At 38.9% G+C, this 22332-nt stretch overlaps 3 protein-coding genes across 4 annotated transcripts; 2 read left to right on the top strand and 1 right to left on the bottom strand.

Moving 5' to 3' along the window:
• The first annotated feature begins 19 nt into the window (after positions 1-19).
• On the top strand, positions 20-7593 carry LOC138194076 (uncharacterized). Its single transcript, XM_069142498.1, has 11 exons — positions 20-488; positions 652-721; positions 875-926; positions 1210-1320; positions 1512-1655; positions 2954-3047; positions 3623-3675; positions 4755-4871; positions 5005-5027; positions 5115-5220; positions 5407-7593. The coding sequence occupies exons 2-11, from the start codon at positions 653-655 to the stop codon at positions 5673-5675; spliced, it is 1038 nt and encodes a 345-aa protein (XP_068998599.1). The 5' UTR covers positions 20-488; position 652; the 3' UTR covers positions 5676-7593.
• On the bottom strand, positions 6542-10581 carry LOC138194078 (tumor necrosis factor receptor superfamily member 6-like). The gene is made up of 7 exons (XM_069142501.1): positions 10467-10581; positions 10000-10138; positions 9791-9916; positions 7389-7535; positions 7055-7099; positions 6846-6950; positions 6542-6666 (listed from the first exon to the last, which is right to left on the bottom strand). Exons 2-7 carry the CDS (start codon positions 10136-10138, stop codon positions 6542-6544), a joined length of 687 nt encoding a protein of 228 aa, XP_068998602.1. The 5' UTR covers positions 10467-10581.
• Positions 10582-13813: 3232 nt separating this feature from the next.
• On the top strand, positions 13814-20666 carry tnfrsf1a (tumor necrosis factor receptor superfamily, member 1a). 2 transcript variants are annotated; one of them, XM_069142496.1, is made up of 10 exons: positions 13814-13956; positions 15617-15723; positions 15811-15913; positions 16028-16153; positions 16266-16421; positions 16526-16604; positions 17673-17722; positions 18108-18274; positions 18361-18478; positions 18598-20666. In XM_069142496.1, the coding sequence occupies exons 2-10, from the start codon at positions 15655-15657 to the stop codon at positions 18894-18896; spliced, it is 1167 nt and encodes a 388-aa protein (XP_068998597.1). In that variant the 5' UTR covers positions 13814-13956; positions 15617-15654; the 3' UTR covers positions 18897-20666. The 2 variants fall into 2 exon arrangements, with proteins under 2 accessions (XP_068998597.1, XP_068998598.1); XM_069142497.1 differs by having other exon boundaries at positions 15601-15723.
• Positions 20667-22332: the final 1666 nt, after the last annotated feature.

The following is a 22332-nucleotide window of genomic DNA, read 5'->3' as shown; positions in this document are numbered from 1 at the left end:
TGCAAATCTGACAGGACATGTGGGGTTTATTGGAATTTTTGGGTTTCACCACAGTGAAAATGTATATTTATATAATGCAGGAGGAGCATCTCTAAAAAAGTACTTTAATATGTAAAGGAAAAAAACAGGACTCTGAAATAAGAAAAAAAAAACCTAACCCTGTCAAAAATATCTCCTCCATCATGTTGTTTACATACGTTAGCTGTACAGAGAACAGTTCACTCTTTCTCTTCATTCTTCGTCAGGTTTTACAGTTTACGCGGAAAGTGATAAGGCTTTGATGCGGAGAGCTGAACGTGTGAACACACTGGTAGAAAGCCTCAATACGCGGGGGAGACGGGAAGACAGGAAATTATACGCAGGTAAGAAACCGTGACAGGATGGGTAGAATGAGCGAGAAGACAGAGCGAGAGAGAGAGCGAGAGAGCGAGAGGCACACCTTGAGGAAGTTTACAAACGAGCTGAACAAAAGAAGCATCAGACTGAAGGTAAGAATAATTTTTTTTTTTTTTTTTTTGTTACTATGTGATACAATTTGTGTTAGCGTATCAGTATTTACAGAACTTGACCTGCTTTTCAAAGTGTTTATAGACAACAATTTTATATCTGTCATTTGTTTGAATATTTGTTTAAATTTTTTTTTTTCTGTAGAATGGGATTTGTGAAATACTTTGTGGCTGTCTTGATGTTATCTGCACAGTTGGTTCTAAACTCTCCCACGGTAAAAATGTCTTCCTCAGTTTATCCACCTGACTTATCGTTTAATTCACTGAATGTGTCAAGTATGAAAAATAGGTCACATGAATGAGCACGACATGCATAATTAATTGTTCTGGACCTTTGGTTTATGCATACTCAATGTCTATGTTAACAGACGTTGATGTTCTGCACAATGGGAGACAGAACGTGTAAATCGTGCTCTGCAGGTAAGAAAAGCGTGATATCTGCTGTGAGCTTCCGTTATGTCTTCAACTGTTTTTTAACTGTCTGTTCTTCATTTAGCTGTTTCTTTTATAATTAAATTAATCAACAGTGAATAAGTACTGGAAATCCCACAGTGTCTATTGCTCTATCTGTTCTTGTATCTGTCTTGTTGAAAAGTGACATGCTGCTCACCACATCCTTTATTAGTTTGACTGTGGGCTTGCAGGAAGTCTTAGCTCTCGCTGTCATCCGGTTGCTCTCATTTGGTTCTTTCTCTTTTGTCAGGTGAGTATCAGAAGTCTTGTACAGAGTGCGAACCCTGTCCTGCTGGACACTACACAACTCGGCAGAACTGCGAAGACAGCTGCCTTCTTTGCTATGGAGACTGCAGATCAGGTAAAAAAAAAAAAAAGCTGAGTCATTCCTACCGTTAACAGTTCCATCCATCTATGTCAGGGTTGTGATGACAAAAGTGATCTTTGGGTTTCTATGACAAACAGAAAATCTATCAATATGAATTTACATTTCTCGAAGTGACCTGCTGCGACTAAAATTCCCCAAATCATCTGTGTTTTTGTCTGTTTAAGAGTTTCACTTGAAAGTGGTGCAGAACTGCAGCAGTACGTCCGATGTGAAGTGTACCTGTGAGGCTGGTTTCACATGTGTCGAGAAGGTCCGATATACAGAGAACTGCAAGGAGTGTGTCAAGATCCAGGTCACAATCACAACTGGTAAATGCTGAGAAGAACTTTGATCTCTGTCAGATTAGACGTGTGTAAACCAGCAGGGGGCCTCATGAAAAACAAAATGTAGGCTTGTGAAGTTAAGACAGACTGTCCAAAAGTAACCAGAACTAATGTCAACAGCTACCGCATGGTTGTTCACAGGTGAGATATTAGTACAAATTTTATTGTAAAGTTCTGTTGTAAGGATCTTTCAGTGTTAACTGCCCTGAAATAACTTGTTTTGGGATTTGGCACTATATAAATAAAACTGAATCCTGAAGTCCTAAGGTAAACACCAGCAAGTATTAGCAGTAAAATGTACTCAAGTATCAAAAGAACACATTTTGTTAATAGGTCCTGACCAGAGAGCTATGAAATGCTGAAAAATTATGTTTAGAAAATAAATAAATACTACTACTTATGCGGGTTGAGAATATTCTAAAACATTTACCCTTTCTAAAAATGTTAGATATGCATTAAATTAAAGCTGAAATTAGACTTTTTTTTTTAAAGAGGAAAAGCTGGTACTTTGCTGTTGACATATTTTTATGATAACGTGTCAAATGATGAAGTGAAAATGTGACAATGTAATGAACCTGCAGACAATTATCACCATAACTGCACAGACATTCATAGTGATTTTCAGGTCATTGTTTATCGCCATTTTTGACAGCTCTTTAAAAAAAAAGTGGTTGTGCTCTACTTGCCCAGCACCAATTAGTAGTAGACATGTGATAAATACAATGGAGAGTTTAGCAGCTAAAGAGTTCGATATTTCCTTCAGCAGCTGATAGAGCATAAAGAGAAAACAATTCACTCCAGAAACATTCTCCAAATAAATGATAATGTTGCTTAATTTCTGTTGATGCATACATGAGCAAATGTTTTTTGTTTTTTAACAAGTTCACCAACTTTAAACACAATGACATGTCAATCTTGTCTTCACAACTTGTTTCTACAGCTTCAAGTGGCTAAAAAAAAATTCAGTTCATGCAGATTAACAGAAGAGTTTCCTTGTGGTAGGGTATTTTGTGGTTTTATTGCCAGATAGCAGCATAATGAGAGGAAATAAGGGAAGAGATAAATAGGAAATGACCTGCAAGAAGGTCCCTGAGCAGAGACATTGCAGTTCATGGTCACCATGAGGCGTCACACATATCTAACTTTTACCATAAAACCTGTAATATTTTATTGAAATTCAAGAAGAAAAATGTAAAATTGTAAATTTTAAGTGAGATTTTGTTTGATGTGTATTTGTCCTCTTAAGTCTTAAACAATCCTGCAACATTTTTGTTCTCTAAAAGGAGCAGCGGTGATCTCAGGCAAAGGTAAACAGACAACATCCTCAGCTTCCTCAGGACATAGCAGCATTTCTCCCAAACTCTGCAGATTTCCTGAGTGAGTAATGGATTTGCTTGATTGCAGTTAATACTGAATGGCGCAGTGCGTGTAGGATTCAATAGCATCTAGCAGTGAGGTTGTAGATTACCCCATACTTTACCCTCCCCTTTCAAGTGTGTAAAAGAATCTAACATCACTGAAAAACTTGCAAAAGTCCGTCTCTAGAGCCAGTGTTTGGTTTGTCCCTTCTGGGCTACTGTAGAAACATTGCAGTGTAATATGGTGGGCTCCTCGGAAGAGGACCCTCTTCCTATGTAAATATAAAAGGCTCATTCTAAAGTAACAAAACAGAACGATTCTTTGTTTCAGATGGTTATACTTTGATGACAACATATTCACAAGTATTATATTCCATTTCTGCTAATAGATCTCCATATATCCCACACACTGAAGCTTTAAATACCTCGCTGAGATTAATAAATGTTACAAATTCTCTTCAAAGTTAGTGTTTTAGATTAGAATTATTTCAGAATTTGGTACATACATTACAGATGTTGCAGGCTGCTCGTGTTCATGGGGTTATATATTTGAGATACTTAAGATGTTTAACACTTCAAACTTATTTTACACAGGTGCAGCCCTGAGTCAGTCCTTACGGCAGATAACAGCACACATCATAAACCAGGTGAGTGTTTATGTGGAGAAAAGTTGTGTGTGGGGAGTATTCAATATTTTCAGTTGGTTAGATGTTAGAAAAGAATTGAAATCACTTTCAGCACAACTCATTCAGTAGGTCCACCACCTTATGTCCAGGCTAAAGCTATTTGGTATGTTGCCTTTGGATGAATTGCAGTTAAATTTGGTACAGACATTAATCATGGCCAGGAGATAAATCTGAAAAGGGAAGCCAATGCAGAAGTACCTTAACGTACAGTACCAAAAAGGGCTCCAATAGACTCCCATTTAAAAAGTGTCAACTTCTGAAATAAAAAGTACAAAAACATTTTTTCACAAGTTATTATGATGCCATTAACTAAATTCAATCTATTTGATCAGTGTTTTGGTGGTTCTTCTAAAAATAATTCCATAATTAGTTAGATATGGAGGCGGGTCTGTTTGATTGACATGCCTGAGGTGGAGTTAGGTTTTCGGTATATGTGCGGGGACGTAGTGTCCGCGGTTTCTCAGTCACATCCAACCCTCACTCCTCTCGGCTCCTCCAAATACGGTAACTTCTGACGCAACAAAACCAAGATGGTGACAGCCAAAATGCCAGACTTAAGGCTGAAAGACCATCTCAAAGCAGCTTGATGGTCCTGCGTTTCTAGCTGCTTTATAATGATGTTATGAGTGAGCTTTAGGCAAGGCAAGGCAAGGCATGTTTATTTGTATAGTGTATTTCAACAGCAAGGCAATTCAAAGTGCTTCACATAAAACCATTAAAAGCATCAAAACATAAGGCAAAAGAAAAGGACATTTAAAAACAATTAAGAACAACTTTAGGTCCATAAACGTGACCACAAGGGGAGAATTGACCCCGTATTCAAAAGAGCAATAGTTCGAACGGTGGTGAAAGAAGGAAATCTCACACCATGTTTCACTTTTCTGAATGCAAGTGGGGCTCCATGGTAGTACCAAGAAAAGCAGAAAAAGAGGGCCTGAACAGAGTTGACAAGTCACAGTGCCTCTGGAAGGCTGTCCTTTGGGAAGATGGAAAAAAAAAAAAGTCTTTGGAAAGTAATCTGGTTTCATTTTTTTTTAAAGAGGAGACCAGCAGCCAGCTGGCAGCCATTTTGGGTCCAATGATTGCTATTGGACTTCTGGCCCTCATGATCCTGTTCTGTGTCCGGGGAACTGGAGATGAAATGTGTTTCAGGCAAAGTAAGAATTGTAGAAATTACTGTGATCATGAGTTTTGTAGATCTGTAGATCGTGTACATGTTGAGTCATGACTGATGAACTGTGTGAAGAAACCAAGTTTCTGTTTCTCATTTCTTAATCTACTGTTTTTCAGTTATTGCAAAGCTGTGTTACGAGGTACGTATCTAACAGACTTGTGTGTTTACATACATTGCATTAGTTTTCCTTTGTTTGTTACAAACTGATGGTCACGTTCCTGTTTAGGAAGGACAAGATACTTCTCACGTGTCCGAGGAGTCAACTCATCAGATCCCCCGAGACTCATTCAGTGCAAAGCAACAGCCGTCTTCCCAGTCAGCAGCCAGTCTAGGTACTGCTGAGTAAAATGAAGACTTTTCATACTTGTCGGGTCATAAAGAAAATGCAGCTGTGTTACTGTTATGAGTCTGAGTTGTACTTGGTCGTCCCATCCTGTAAACTATAATTATTGCATCTCTCTGGGTCACTTTAAAACATCCGTTTGCGTGCTTTTCTTTGTTTGTGTTCTTCTCTGTAGGTCCAGTCCACGTCCACAACCCGGGAACGGTCATCTTCAGCTTGCTCAGTCAGTTCACGGGCCAGGTTGGGTCAACGGTTGAAAGCGGGAAGACAGCTGAGAAAATGAGCAGCAAAGAAGACGAGAGGAGCTGTCCCGTGTTTCATCCCACGTCCCCTCACAGTATTCACCTCTCTGAGGAGGAGAAGCACGGAGGGATTGACAGCATTTTCTTCCCCTCCCAAGAGCAGGGGAAGGACTGCCACGTGTCGAAGGAGGAGGCTCTATGATGAACCGTAAAAGTCCAAAACGATTTGTTTGGCTGAAACACATTCAGGAATTATAAAACTGTGAAACCACAGATAAGTGTGGAGCAGATTCATCTTCCTCTGGCAAACTGTGAGGGGATTACAGCTCAATGCGGCGACATTATTTTCCGTTTGGAAAAACTCGCTGCAAACAGAAGCGTAATATTTCTGTGAAGAACAGCTGGAAGTTGATCTTCTTTGTAAGTTATTATTTAATAAATCTTATAAATTCTTCTGAATAAGTTCTGCAAACTCTGTCTTAAGTGTTAGACCTGAAAATAGTTTTGCATAAATCTTAGGCATTTTTAGCAAATTCAAAGTTTATTTTGAATAAAGAAAACTAAGAAATGTAAATTGAGACAACATGTACATGTTATATTCATGATCTGACTGCAAAAGTGCAGTTTTTAATTTGTAAATATACAGTTTAGTAACATATATACCTATATATAAACACTGTACATACAGATATAGATAGAAATGTAAAGATGTGAAATATCTTTAACTCTGTACCATAGTACATACCCCCTTTTTAGCAACGTCCTGCACAGTTCCTTGCTCATGCATAACTGCCACAGTGTTGCTCTCTATACTTCCAGGTTCTTCCAAGGTCATACTCTTTGTGTTTTTTACACTTTCATCATCCTAACGTCCCAAATGTCAATTGGTCATCTACCCTCTCAGGAAACAGCATTCTTCTTCTTCTTCTTCTTCTTCTGTGGTTCCATTTGTTAACAACAACCAGAGTGCTGTTCAGTGCCACTTTTTCATAAATGTCCAAAGATGACATGTTTTGCATCTCTTTTGTGCCACTAAATGTCAAGTTCTTGCTCATCCACATTCAGGCTCTAGTCTTTAACACATACTTCAATAGGTTGGTCGCATTTGCCACACACTTCCTGGACTGGCTTGGAGACATCTTCATCCTCTGCGTATAGACTTGGTGGTGCAGATTTTTCAGCTGAAAAGTAGCCTGAGCAACAATAGAGGAGAGGAGAGGAAGGGTTTAGGGATTAGATTGATATACAAGGTAATAATCACATTATGTAATACAAAAAAAAAACAGTGGTTCTTTGCTTATAATAAAAGGACAATAAGTACTTCCTGTATGTTGTTGCAGGATTATTTGCTTCATATTAACAAACTACTAACATTGATTGGACCTGATCCAGCGCAGAAATGGTTTGATTTTTGTCACAACAAGTAGTGCAATCCCTGCACACAGGAGGGCCGTTATCACCAGGAACCCCACCGTATCTGTAACAATGTGTGACGGAGACATTTTTAGTTTTTCAGAAGTTACATCAACACCCACTGGCGTTCAATCATCTTGGTAGCATAAAACCATGAGCTTACTCTACCTGTGATTGGTTTATGGGGAACCCAGAGTGTAGTGAGTGTCGAGGCTGGAGGGAAAAGATTAGAACAAATTTATCAGCACAGTGCAGCTTCAATAGTTCAGTTGAAATGGTTCAGATGAGTTACAGGAAGCTAACTCTGATCAGGATCAGGCGGTTTGGATTTATTATCTTATAACACGATTTATAATGAATTCATTTCCCTTTCTGTGTGTGTGTGTGACCTTCTCCATGGTTACTGCAGAGGAAACAAACAGCTGCTAACTGATGTCAGAACATGCAGAGAGTTTACCGATGAATGTAATTTTGCAGCTGACTCAGCCGATGTGCATCTTACCAGTAGTGGATGGAGGGAAGGTGGATTTGCTGGCTGGTTTCACAACTACACACACTGTGCAGGTGTGGTCTTCACATCTGTACCCAGGTTTACACTTGCACACGGTGTCATGAGTGGAGCTACAATTGAACTTGCGCTCCATGTTTGCTGGGAAAAAAACAACATAATTTATTTATCATTAAAAGATAAAGTATAGACAGAAAAAGTATCATTATTCTGAGTGTGTTTGTGTGACAAAGTGTTTTACATATATGACATATTTAGAAAGTGTGACTCAAACTGGGCATGGCAGGTAAAGATTCTGGTTTTAAGTCACACGAGGGTTATTTTACCACTGTTTGGAGAGACAGTTTTTCACTTAGATGAAACAATTTCTTTCTTACAGAACGTGTTAGTGTGCACGTTTCAATCTGATGTCACAAATTAGCAAACAGAAAACTACTTGTATGACTTACACAGAGCAATACTCATGACAAAACAAAACTGTTTGTAAAACTATGACAGTGAAAATCATAACTGGTTATCCTTTTATGTAATTTAGGGTCACAGTTAAGGATGGGATGTTAAGTTCAAATGGAGAGTCTCTATAGTAACTTAAAAGTCCCCTATTTTACACTTTTCCTGTGTTTTATTTGCACATATATCTGCTTTATAAATTAAAAAAAGACAATGTAAATCTGAATTATTATAACATGCGACCTTTAATTAGAACCTCAGACACATTTTTAGTATTTAGTGGGTCTTATTGCTACGCTGCTTCAGCGGGAGTCAGAGGGTGTTTGAACAGGTTGCTATCCATTCAGTACTTCACTCTGCTGTGCCACAAAAATCTATTTTAATATATAACAAATAATAACTTTAGAAGTGTTTCAATTCTATTCTAAGATGTATACATTGGATTATCATAGAAAATGAAAGCAAATGGAGAAATGCTATTTAATAATCTATAAACATTTCAACATTTTACGGCATTGTGCCTCGTGCAATTCTTGCGCACCTGAATCCTTGCAAATCATTAACACCCCGGTGAAAGTAACATAACATTTTTTATACTGTTGTATTGCAAGAACAGTGTGGGACGTTTTTACGTAGGCGGAATCATTTCCACCGGAATTCATTTCCGTTAGCGTTAATTGACATAAAGCCCCTTTTGATATGTTGAACACCCACCTTCCTCCCCTCAGATTCTAAATATACGATATATGTCATGAAAACATCCTTCAATTCTGTTTGTACTGTCAGATTATTAATGTTAGTTGTACCGTAAAATGAGATTGAAATATGCAAACACTGTAGTTCTGAAATGTAAAGAAAGTTTCTTGGTCCACACATTAAAGTCCCATTCTGCTAAGGTACTTATGTACCCAAAACTCAAACTGAAAATCACAAACTTGGTCTCTCTTTTTTTTTTTTTTTTCTTTTTTTTTTTTTTTTTTTTAATGTTTTCCGCAGTGACATTTAAAAATAAGCATAACAGGCTGTTTTGCTAACCTGTAACAGTACAGAGACCTGACATTTGTCTCTACTGCTCTTTCCGATGTTTACCACCTTTCAGTGTTTTTCTTTTTTTCCACTGACATAAAGATGGTCTACTTTTTCAGACTCCTCCTGCAACAGTGGGCTGTGATACTTATACTGTTGTGAAAACATGAAGTCCCATTGCAGTTGCCCGACCCATTAAACTAACCCTGAGCTGGCTCACGCAGGGTTTAACAGACCCCCTTCCCCTCCCCTCCTCTCTGTCTGACTGTATCCCCCCATGATAGACAAAATGGGAAACCCCCCACACATATGTGGCCTCAGGTTGTCTTTGGGCAAACTTTTCTGAACTCATGAAGCACAGACATAGTTGAGTAACAACAGCCTGTCTTCTATAAGGTTTTGGTCAAATTTAGCAGTCAGGACAACAGAGATGACAACTCACTCACATATCACACTCAAGAGAGTCAGAGCTCACACACACACACACACATAGATGTTTCACAGGAATCGGTACTAAAATTACAAATAATGTTTACAGTAAAGTTTAATGATTCATACTCATGTCTTCAAATCCAAACCAGTCCACATCTTCTACCTACATATTTGATAACTGATACACTCTCATAACCATATTTACATATTTCTGATGTAAAGACTGACAGTAATTTATTGTGTTCGGATAAGTGACGTGAGGTATACTGGAGAAAATTGATAAAGGAGGGTTCAAATCTCCTCTATGAGCTAGGCATCTGTTAAGCATGATATAAATTCTGTGTCACTGTAAAATATTGTACAAAATCATGCTGCTGCTGAGACTGTTTCTCTTGTTGGTCTAACAATAGTCTAAACCCAAGTTTTTCCACACATTTCAGATCTCAGACACACCCCAACCTCAAGACAAAAGCTTTGAAGTTACTCACGTTTATTGCATTTCTCACAACGTTTGCAGCCCATATCCAAGTTGTAGGTATGAATGTAGTGGTCATCCCAGCAGGGGCCACAATCAATATCACAGATTACCGCCGACCGATAAATCATATATTGGCCTAGAATACAGGCAATTGCAATAGTCAGTTACAACACTGTTGGCTTCAAAGCTATTAAAACTGTGAAGATGAAGTCACTGTACCTGGTGGGCACATGTTACAGCAGAAGCGGGGGCTCTCGATCGGCCAGGCATACTGTGTCTTATTGCACTGTATGGAAAGCCCAGAGAACAAAGACAGACTGCACAGTAAAGAAAAAGCCAAATAACAAAGTGTCTTCATCTGGGAAGTAGGAAACAAGAGGAAGAAGAGGAGGAGGAGGAGGAGGATGAGCAGAGAGAGGAGGAGGAGGAGGAGGACGAGGAGGACAAAAATTATTTATTTGGTCAGCAATTTTCTGATGTCAGCCAGACACCGAATAAAACAACATGAAAATGACAGAAGTCTGCACTGTTGTATTTTTATAGTAGGCTGATGAAGGAAATCACTTTACAACTTTACACTGTACTGCTAGCAGATTATAGGAACATTCATTTATAAATTTAATATTATTCAACATGATGAGACACTTTTTTCAAAGACCTGACTTACAGCAATAGTTTTTACTTACCGTGGAGGAGATGGTAAGACGAGATGTAACCAGGGACCCTCTGAGTGTGAGACTGAAAAGGGTACCAGAAGTGTAGCTGATTATTCATAAAGTGTCAGTGACTCATTCTGCAAGTTCAACATTTTGCGTCTCTGCCCTGTACTTTCATCCTACCTGAGTCTCTGCTGCGACCCCCTGCACACAAACATGGTCTCCACCAGCCTCCACTTTTTTTCCGTCATCTTTCTCGTTTTCATCCAAAATCAACCTTTTGGCTGCAAACAGTCTGATGGTTTCTATCTCTCTATCTATTCCTTACATCTGCCTTGTTCTTCTCAGCGCTGGATGATGAGGTTGTTTCAGGTCATGTGTTACAAAAAAAAAAACTGGTAAGGAGAGAAAAATGTATTCCAAGAAATTACTTTATGCTGATGAGCAGCTCTGCAACTTTATGAGCACTAAAGAAAAACAACACCAAATGAATATATAGGACCCAAAGTCATTATTAAAAAGTGACAGTTTTGTCATGAATGTGGAAATTCTGATAACAGGATGTAAAATGCACTGTAAACAATGTGAAATGTCTGCCTTCATGACATGATTGGAGGTACAAAATGAGTGTTTTTATCATCTGATTCACTGGCATTTCATTGCAGGCACAATTTGATGTCTTATATTTTATGATGGTTGAGGGTAAGACTGTAAAATGCTGCTGTCCATAAACAGAATGACACGTTTCTGGGAAATTGATTCAATTACAACACATTTTGTAGAGTAGGTGTGAGAGCTTTTTTAGTTAACTGCTGATTACCAACTACTTTGCATTTGTGTGCAGATCTTTCCCAGACATTAAATATTGTGACTTTGCAATTGACTGATGGTGTCTTTTTGTTGTTGTTGCTGTTGTTTTAATGAAATTAACGTCAGCAACATTGTCAACTTAAATTGAATAAGAGGACTGAAAAACAGAAACCAGACCACAACATGTGCCCTCCTTAAACGGTTGAGAAAGCAGAGGCTGTGTCAGAGGCACAGTGAGGCTATCAGCAAGCAGCAACACTCAAACAGTGTACGGAGATGACTGGACAAGAGATGACAGGGCATCAAAATCACTCTAAACTGATTTAGAGAAAACTTGGTCATGCTTATCTTGAGGTTTCAGTATTAATGTTGCTTGACCGTAAGGATTACTTTGTTCAAAAGAGAACTTCAGAGGGACATTTGCCAGGAACATGTTGACATTTCTGTGATGAAGTAAACAGATAAACAAAAGCTACTTTTTACGTGACTATAAAAAGACTTACTTTACATGTCTGTCACGGTGTCTCCACGAAGAGCTGTGCTGTGCTAACAAATGATGTTATTATCAACCCTTAAATTACTGTCTGCGATAATGTATTATCTAAGAACATAGCATGTACTTAAAATGCATATTATTTACTGTATGTTAGAATTTTACTGCATGTTTATTGGTTTCTGCTTTGCTGCTTCAGACGGAATTCTCTGATTCATGTTTGCAGAAAGCCTACGGTGGTGTAAATGTGGAATAGCCCCTCTCTCAATGCAGTGTGTATTAAAATAGGAGGGTATAAAAAGCATGATCAGTATTAGTAAATTCAATATAGATCACACAAACTTGATGTCAAATGGGGCAGACTACCTGTAGGGCCACTGCAGTATCCTTTCATATGTTAGAATTGATTGGCTATCTGTCTGAATCTGTCACACTGATAGCCAATCAACACAAAATTAGGTTCAAATTTACAGTCTGCAAAAAGAGGGAAGACGTTCAGAGCTAAATTAAAAAATAACAAGGTCGATTTCATACTTGAGCACAGGATTCAAACCCTTACTTTTAGAAGAAACTGGAATCAAAAAGTGTCTTGTAGCCCACAAGCTATGGAATATCTTCATCACTGAAGCATTTAACCGTGGGCTTAATACGGAGTGATTTTTGAAGAAAAAGTGGCATAAAAAGAACACACTCTTTTGTATTCTGTCTGTTAGTCGGCAGAAATGGTAAAGTCTGTCTCTGAAGTTGTTCAATCTCTCTGCTTAAGACTCACAAGCACTGTGTGCTTCCCTACGGCATGTTTCTGGGAGTTGGTCAGTCAAAAGACTGACAAGGAGAATGTCCAGAATATGCTGCAGCAAAGCAAATTTAAGAATCAGCCGCCACCATTGATGATGGAGCAGACGAGCCAGGCGAGTTACCGCCACCAGGTCGGTGGTGAAGGAGGAATGCAACAGTCATCTGTTAGGTAGCGCAGAGGTTTTCACAGAGACCACTTGATCGTTTGTCCTGTCATGCCCTACATCTGAATTTGACTGTGCTGTGAAACTATGGCGAGAAGTCTCTGTGGTCAATCTTCTCCTTCTTACTCTCTTTGGTGACCCAATAATAACACAACTACCAGTGTGAGTGCTTAATGTTATGTGTGAATGAAATATACAGCGAGGAGGAGGAGAAGGGCATAGAGATTAAGATTTTTTTTTTTGTTACTCACTCAGAAGGAAGGATGTGGTTTTTCTGAGGAAACACTTATCTTGCTCTGCTGAGGGAGCTCTTTCATGCCTGCTTCAATGCCTGCTTTAATTATGCCAACTATAATTAGGGTTCCCTAAGTTGTTCTTACTTTTTGGTTGTCACTCACAGAAATGCTCCAGATCTAAAAACAAGATGGATTTTCACTTTTCTATTACAAAACGTATTATTATTTTCTAATTTCCACAATAAATTAACATCAATTAAGGATTTAACTCATGGCTTTAAAAAAAAAGAAGTGTTTTTTAGGGATTCACTGCATATTTTTACACCATGTATTATTTTTCTAAGGGTCATTATTACTCGGCAACTATTCAGGGTTCATATCCAGTGTTGTATCATGAGCTAATTACCTTTGGCTGGACTCAATTAGGTCAACAAATCAATCAGTCACTCAATCAAAGCTTGATTGCGGATTGTTTTTTGTTGTTGTTTTTTATGTTTACGTTTTTGTGGGGGTGTCCGTGTGTGTGAGGCCAGTGAATATCAGATTTCATCAGGGAAAGTTATTTTCCCCCAATTAATACACCCATAACGAACCCAGTCTCACATTAAAATATATGCAATAGCTACTTTTAAGGCGGTTCGGTTTAAAAATTGAGAAGTTATTGTGAGACATGATATACTTTGCAGTAGGTTAACAGGATTCTTTATCTTTATGTCTGTCAGTGAGTCACCTGCTGACTTCACGGTGCTCACCTGTCTGTACTGTTCATCTGACAGCTCTAAGAGTGTGTTTTTGGCCCGCAGGTGCCTTCTTGTACGGCCACCTCGCAATTCCTTGAAATGCGCTCGTGACGCAGCGACTTCCCGTCTGAGTCCGCCTCCTCGTCCTCAGCCTGAGACTGGGCGGCAGCGGCGGTGCCATTCTCCTCTCCGAAGAGAAATAATATCAACTTTAATGTTGATTTCGATACATGAAGCTGACGTAAAGAGATACCCCTTGCCGTGTGTGTAGTTATCCAGGTAAGTGGCAATAAAATACCTTCGCATGTCAGTCTGCGGGAAGAGCAGATTCATATCAAACTTGATATGTGGGCGTTTTGTGGTGTATGATGAACCGAAACCAACGACTCAAGAACAAAACCAAAAACAATACAACTTCTGACTGTACATTTAGTTCTTAAATGCGTCAACCGCATATCCGTAAACACGTAAATCGTTGTCTTGAGTTTTAAAGGATTTAAAGTCACTATATATGTTAAGAGTTCAGTCCAATCTCAGCTTTTCAGTGCGACGGGGAAGTGAGGGGCTGAAGCTGCCAAACAAGTGGCGCAGAAATATGTGAGAGGCGTTTAACTAATCCTCGATCAAGAACTACTTCAATATAGTTCTGTATGACCCACCCTTTCCTTCAAGTAATGTCGCATTTAAATTAGTTCCCCTTAAATGAGGGTTAAATCCCCGTTATCTATTTAAATAGCGTGTTCATTATTACAGGTGAATATAATAATATCTTTTTTTTTTTTTTTGTGACCACTCTACTCACATTCAAGTTTAACCAAATTAAAAGTTTAACCGAAAACCTACATTGCCACGAATGTCAAACCCCGTATAGGTTTCATCTCAGTGTAATGGTAGGTCAATGGTGTTGAAACAAAACTAAATCTATTGGCTTTTATACCCAACTATAAATCTGATAAAGAATTTATTGCTTACCTCAAGTCGATTTTGCGTCTTCGTTTTATCTGCTGAGTTGCTGAGAAAACCACCTCGGGGGGAGAGGAGGGGGGTAGAAAAGTTGATTATCCTGATTGATAACAGGGACATTGTGTTCTATGGTTTGCGCAAATATATATATATAAAAAAAAAAAAAACTTAAGCGATAACTCTGAAACTAATCGCATTGGTGAATATCAAGAGGTGTATGTGGAAAAACATCTACTGTAATGTGAGTGAATTGGCTCTTTAAGATAATCAGGTCAAAGGTCAGGGGTCATTTAACTGAGTCTAGATAAATGTAACAGTCATAGAATGTATGCAATGTATAAAAAATATTAACAAGCTTTGATTAGTAGTGGATAAATTCCTTACAGTAACGCTTACTAAACAAGAACACACGTCTCTCTAAAACTATAAACTCACCTGGTTTGTGGTAATTTGATTATTTAAAAAAATGTTTCACAACATTATCTGACATGAAAAGGGCCTTAAAGTAGTTGCTCCTTTTTTTCTACACATCGGGTCCTGTTTTAGCCAGATTATATCTCACGACTTAAAAGCTGAAGCCAAGCATTTGTTTCTAAATGTTGCAGCGGTGGCAGTTTCATGCATATGGTTGTCAATGCCAATTGATTAAAGCTGCTCCAATAGTTTCAAAATTAATCTGAGGTCTACGCCCAATAGGATCCAGCGACTGGAAAGGTTTCCCTATGGAGGAAGGCCAGACCCCTACGTTCACCCAGTGAATTTGGGTCTGTCTCGTCCCTGTGTCAAAATCCAGTTGAAGGAGTTTGCCTTTGTTCTGATATGTTCATGTTCCTGAAATACTTTGTATGTAGCATAAATGTCAGAGTACAGCTTTATCCTCTCATGAACTGTAGGGGAAGACTGTGCTCTGTAATATAGTGTATACATTGGTTGTTAGAGTTTTTTTTTTTTTTTTTACAGTTTGTTTACCTTTCAGGTGGCCTCAGATGGACTGAGTTAAATCCCGTCGTGATAATGGAGGTAGCTGGCCACAGAAGACGATGGAGTAAAGAAGCCGTTGTTGGCACCTTACTGCTTCTTGTGGTGAGAAAGCCCAGTGCTTTGCATTAAAACATGGGAATGTAGAATAAAGCCTCTCTTTGTATATTCATTGTAAATTATTTCTTTCAGTGCATGTTCAACGCGGAACTGTTAAATGATGCAGGGCCGCGGACGTGCCCAAATGAGGACTATCTCACTGAAGACGGAATATGCTGCAACAAATGCCATGAAGGTACTCTACTTTATGGACCCCTGCACACGACGCATCACACACAGTAGCAAGAAAATCATTGGAAATATCGCGATGCTTGTTTTTTTACATGTGGTGTTCATGTTTTTTTTTTAGGTTATAAGTTTGTAGAAAATTGTCGTGGTGTGGGCTTGAGAACTAATTGCACACCCTGTCCTGATGGACAGTACACAAACCAGATGAACTTCTCCCCCAACTGCAGACGATGCCGACGCTGCAAAAGTAGAGCAGCATTACATTTTTCTGACTTCATTTCATATGTTGGTTTTACCAGCGTAGCATCAGGTGATGGTTTGCTTTGCTCACTTTTTCTTTCTTTTGAACTTTTCTGCAGCATCAAACCATGAAGTTGAAGAATCACCATGTCAGAAAAATCAAAACACTATTTGTCGCTGTGAGGATGGTTATTACAATTTTAAGATAGACTCGGAAACATTCGATTGTCGCAAGTGTACACAATGTAGGCCTGATGAAAAGGAAAAACAGATATGTAAGTCTTACAATCTGGCAATATGATATATTACACTAATATTCAGCCATGTTTTATCATGTATTTCCTCACTTCAGTCTAAACAGAAACAATCTTGTGTACAGGTACACCAGAAAAAAACACCCGGTGTGAATGTCTCGAGAATTTCTACAAAGTAAAAAACAAGTGCGAACCCTGCAGGAAGTGAGTATACGGCTGCTTCATGTTTTATTGTGCATACATTGTTCCTATCCTTCTCTTTTAGGATGTTTTTTATTTAAGTTGTTCATGGGGAAGTTAGTTTGTGGAATTGAAACTTGCAGCACACTTCTGACTGTTAAATTTTTCCATTTGTCTGCAACATGAGAGAGAAGTTACAACACATTAAAGTGTGTTCGACAGTTTTGTCATTTTGACAGTTACTCAACAAGTGCTCAGTTTGTTAAATATAATGTCTGCCTGGTTCACTGAGGGAGAACCTCTATCACGATACCATGATACTTTAAAACATCTTGCAAGATGCTGGGTATTATGATAATATGTATGTTATTATTTATTACCTTTTTTAAACTTTTTTTCAACTTATAACCCAAAAAGCAATCAACTGTTTTTTCCTAATAATAAAATGTTCAGTTATTTTAATTCAGTAAAATGTGATTGTCAAGCCAATGGACTGACAATGTACATGTTAATTTTCATTTTTATAATCAAATATTGATACTTAGCATCCGTGTATTGATGCGATATTACTGTGCAAAATATGGTGATAGTATGCTGTATCAATTTCTTCCCACGTAATCTTCGACATCACGTCAAACTGTTGAAGATTTGAAACAGGAAGTGATTGAAGTACAAAATGACAAACCTAAGTAACGATGAAACTGCGTCATAGAAGGCAAGGAATATATTTTGAGAAGTTGTCCTTTAAAGTAAATTGTTTAAGAGGTAGACGGGTACAGAGAATAAGTATTTGTCACAGATGAAAGAGGGAAAGCTCAGAGGAATTTACTGCACATACATCTAATAATCTTTAACTATGTCCTTATTCACATAAACGCATCAATCCAGCCATTAGTAGTAATTAAAACAGGTGAATGAGTATGAATTAGTACTAATTTAATGTGTAGTTGAAATCACACCTAAAGTCTTAACATGCAGTCTTTTTGAACTCATTTGTTAAAAAGGGATCTCAGCTTTCCTGTTAAACTTCCTCTTAAAATGTGGTACTTCCTCCTCGATATTGACGTTAAATGTCCTCTTTGTACTCCACAGATGTATTGCTGAGTGTAAACACTTTTGTGCATCACCTACTCAAAAAAACGGTGAGCACTAACCAAGTAAGCTTTTATGAGGAAGAGTTGACATGCTGCTTTCCAGAATATCAACAGGTTTTACACACTGCTGGGAAGTGTTGAAAAAATGTGACATGATACAGTCATGTATAATTCTAGGCTATTTTGTCTTGACTGGTTTTACATCATGCTTTCATATTTCAATCTTTAAAAGGGTATTAAATTGCTTTTTTAAATTTATTTTTTTTATTGTATTGTTGCACAGCATCAAAGTTGTAATTATAAAAAAAAGTGGTCAGATATTCAATAACGAGTTTATTTAAGATATTACTTCCTTTGTTAACTACACAATGTAATTTACTGCTTTTCTAACATTTCATATTTTCTCTTTGTGCCTCTCTGGTTCCTCATGAAGATCCTGATGGACGTGAACTTATTAATGCGATTGCTGGATGTGTGGCCGGAATTGCTATATTGTTTGCGCTGGGGATTCTCATCACCTTCAAAGTCACCAAAACGTGTACAGAAAATCATCTGAATCCGTCCTCCGAACCATCCAGGGTTTCCCCAGACTCGTGCGAGGTACCTTCATGTAACTCTCGTTGTGTTTTTTTCCGGCTGGATTTGTATGTACAGTCCATAAGATTTGATCTCTTCTTGTCTCATAGCACGTCCTGATCTGTGAAGAGCTTTCAGAGAACCCGAGTCTGAAGGCCGTTCCTCAAAGCCCTCTGCGAGAACAGGAGCAGCCAAATCTGCCTGACTGTGTCCCCCTGGAAATCAACAGTAAGTGTATAGCAGCACATGCAGTGGTCCAGTGTGTGTTGCCTTCAACATACAGAAAACTATTGTACCAACTCTTTATCCCTTTCCCTCAACGCCCCTCTTCTTTTTCCCCTGTGCAGTCCCTGAGCTGATCTACACAGTGCTGGATCTGGTTCACGTGCAGCAGGTGAAGCAGCTGGTGCGCTCTTTAGGCGTGAAGGATATAGAGATCGAACAGGCAGAGCTCGACCACCGATTGTGCCGAGAGGCTCACTACCAGATGCTGCGGGTGTGGGCCGAGAGCGGCTCGCATGCAGGTGGAGGAGTACGAGGTGGAATGCTGCACCGGCCGCTGTTGCAGGACTTGTTAGACAAACTGAGGGACATGCACCTGGGACGGGCAGCGGAGGAACTGGAGACAAAGTATGGCATTCAGTAATCCTTTTACGCGTGCCAAGTGGAACAGAACGCTTTTGAAACCAAGTACTGTTCACTTGAGAGACTCACTCCTACACGAGCACAAGTGGACATGGTAACACAACCAAATAAACAGTCTTATTTCACAGTATATGTGACTGAGGGCTCTACCAATCACCTGCTGAGATGACTGTCAATCAACGGAGAGGACAGGATCAAAAACTTCAGAGACAGAGCCACAGAAAATGATCATTTTTGCACTGATGAATTCAACATTTTATACAATGTATGTTATAAACAATTTATTTTTTGTATCAAAGCTAATTTTCTTTGTTGCTTTAGGTTAGATGAGAAGACTAATACCACTCTCACGTGTGTACAGTAAAGCTAAAACTTGGTTAGCTTAGCATAAAGCCGTGAAACAGGGGAAACAGCTAGCCTAGCTCTCGCTAAAGGTAACAAAACCTATCTACCAGCATCTCTAAAGCAAACTAATTGTCATAATTATTCAAATCTAAACAAAAAGCAAAGTGTAATTTGTGCTTTTTCAGGGAACTACATGTTGGAGCTTTCTTTTGTCGGAGCAGTGAGCTTATGAGATGTTTCTAAAATGATTTTGTTACATTTGGACAAAGGCAGGCAAGCTGTTTGCTTTGCTAAGCAACTTAATATTTTCTGTACAAACATGAGAAGAGTATTAATCTTTTCAACAAATGGTGATAAGTAGTCCAGTAAGCATGTTTTCCAACATGTCAAACTATTTCCTCCCTACGATGCGCTGTTTTTTATCGCCACACTGTAAATCCCAGAAAATATGTGGGAATAATAGTCTTAGATGTATGAATTATAAATTTCTATACCTGTATGTTGTACCATTTTATTTTCATATAGCTTTATCAACTTTTTGAAAACTGTTTTATGTATTGTACACTTTATCATTTATATTATGGTCACTTTAAGATACTTTTTTCCTGTTATCACGGAAACATTTTCAAACTTCTCCATTTATTTGCTGAAGGAAGTGCTAAATTAAATACTGACTAATTAACTGGTTGGCACCAGTTCCCAGGTACACTGTTGAAAAATCTCCAGTCGACTGTATTAAAATTTTATGAGCATGGTAACAAAGTTAAGGAAGTTTGTTGTTCCTCCTCAGTGTGGGCAGACCCCCGCCTCTTTTCACAGCCCCATTAGCGTTCTTTGAAGCCCCATCACGTCAGCATTATTCATTACTGTTGGAGAGAAAACAGTACACGCCTTGTCTCAGTCTGTCTCAGCCGAGCAACTTTTATAATACCAGTCTTGGGCTGCAGATTCAGATATGAATCAGTGGCAGTCAGACAGAGCGGAGAAGTGTTAACTCCAAAGCACTTTTACACTGTTTGAAACTGTGTAATACTTTAAACAAGCACATTTACTGAATCAGTGTTGAACAATGACGAGTAGCGGTGTCAGCAAGTGTCAATATCTGATTAAAAATGCTGAATTATAAATGTGACATTTACAGCATTTTTGTTTGCGTGTCTGAATTGTGCCATACATGTTTCCGAAAGTGCAAAGGGAGTAAAAAAAAAAATCAAGTGAAAAGAGAAGAATATTAAGAGACTGTAATTACAGTGCATCCGGAAAGTATTCACAGCGCTTCACTTTTTACACATTTTGTTATGTTACAGCCTTATTCCAAAATGGATTAAATTCATTTTTTTCCTCAACATTCTACACACAATATCCCATAATGACAAAGCGAAAAAAGTTTGTTTAAAATTTTTGCAAATCTATTAAAAATAAAGAACGAAAATATAACACGTACATAAGTATTCACAGCCTTTGCTCAATACTTTGTTGAAGCAGCTTTGGCAGCAATTACAGCCTCAAGTCTTTTTGAGTATGATGCTATAAGCTTGGCACCTATTCTTGGGCAGTTTCTCCCATTCTTCTTTGCAGGACCTCTCAAGCTCCATCAGGTTGGATGGGGAGCGTCGGTGCACAGCCATTTTCAGATCTCTCCAGAGATGTTCAATCGGGTTCAAGTCTGGGCTCTGCCTGGGCCTCTCAAAGACATTCACAGAGTTGTCCCGAAGCCACTCCTTTGTTATCTTGGCTGTGTGCTTCGGGTCGTTGTCCTGTTGGAAGATGAACCTTCGCCCCAGTCTGAGGTCCAGAGCGCTCTGGAGAAGGTTTTCATCAAGGATGTCTCTGTACATTGCTGCATTCATCTTTCCCTCCATTCTGACTAGTCTCCCAGTTCCTGCCGCTGAAAAACATCTCCACAGCATGATGCTGCCACCACCATGCTTCACCGTAGAGATGGTATTGGCCAGGTGATGAGCGGTGCCTGGTTTCCTCCAAACATGACGCTTGGCATTCAGGCCAAAGAGTTCAATCTTTGGTTCATCAGACCAGAGAATTTAGTTTCTCATGGTCTGACAGTCCTTCAGGTGCCTTTTGGTAAACTCCAGGTGGGCTGTCATGTGCCTTTTACTGAGGAGTGGCTTCCGTCTGGCCACTTTACCATACAGGCCTGCTTGGTGGAGTGCTGCAGAGATGGTTGTCCTTCTGGAAGGTTCTCCTCTCTTCACAGAGCAACGCTGGAGCTCTGTCAGAGTGACCATCGGGTTCTTGGTCACCTCCCTGACTAAGGCCCTTCTCCCCCGATCGCTCAGTTTGGCCGGGCGGCCGACTCTAGGAAGAGTCCTGGTGGTTCCAAACTTCTTCCATTTACAGATGATGGAGGCCACTGTGCTCATTGGGACCTTCAATGCTGCAGAATTTTTTCTAAACCCTCCCCCAGATCTGTGCCTTGATACAATCCTGTCTCGGAGGTCTATAGACAATTCTTTGGACTTCATGGCTTGGTTTGTGCTCTGACATGCACTGTCCACTGTGGGACCTTATATAGACGGTGTGTGCCTTTCCAAATCATGTCCAATCAACTGAATTTACCACAGGTGGACTCCAATCAAGTTGTAGAAACATCTCAAGGATGATCAGTGGAAACAGGATGCACCTGAGCTCAATTTTGAGTGTAATGGCGAAGGCTGTGAATTATGTACGTGATTTTTTCGTGTTTTGATTTTTAATAGATTTGCAAAAATTTCAAAAAAAATTATTTCACATTGTCATTATGGGGTATTGTGTGTAGAATGTTGAGGGAAAAAAATTAATTTAATCCATTTTGGAATAAGGCTGTAACATCAAAATGTGGAAAAAGTGAAGCGCTGTGAATACTTTCCGGATGCACTGTATGTATTCAACTGCAGGCACCCTGCAAATCTACATTCCAACATGACGGCTTAAACATTAATCACATTCATAAAGATGTCTTTTTTTCTATAGATTTAACTGTGTAGATTAAAGTGTCTCTTTTACCTAACCTGATCTTTTAATAATTTTTCTTCTTTGTGTAGCTTTCTATTTTACTGTTCTATCAAACACCAGATTCTCACAGCTGATTATAT

This window comes from Embiotoca jacksoni, unplaced genomic scaffold (genome assembly GCF_022577435.1).
Source record: "Embiotoca jacksoni isolate LCO1_2020_lvr unplaced genomic scaffold, fEmbJac1.0.p SCAF_11, whole genome shotgun sequence".
In the NCBI taxonomy this organism is placed as follows: domain Eukaryota; kingdom Metazoa; phylum Chordata; class Actinopteri; family Embiotocidae; genus Embiotoca; species Embiotoca jacksoni.
This window is presented reverse-complemented; position numbering and strand designations above follow the sequence as displayed.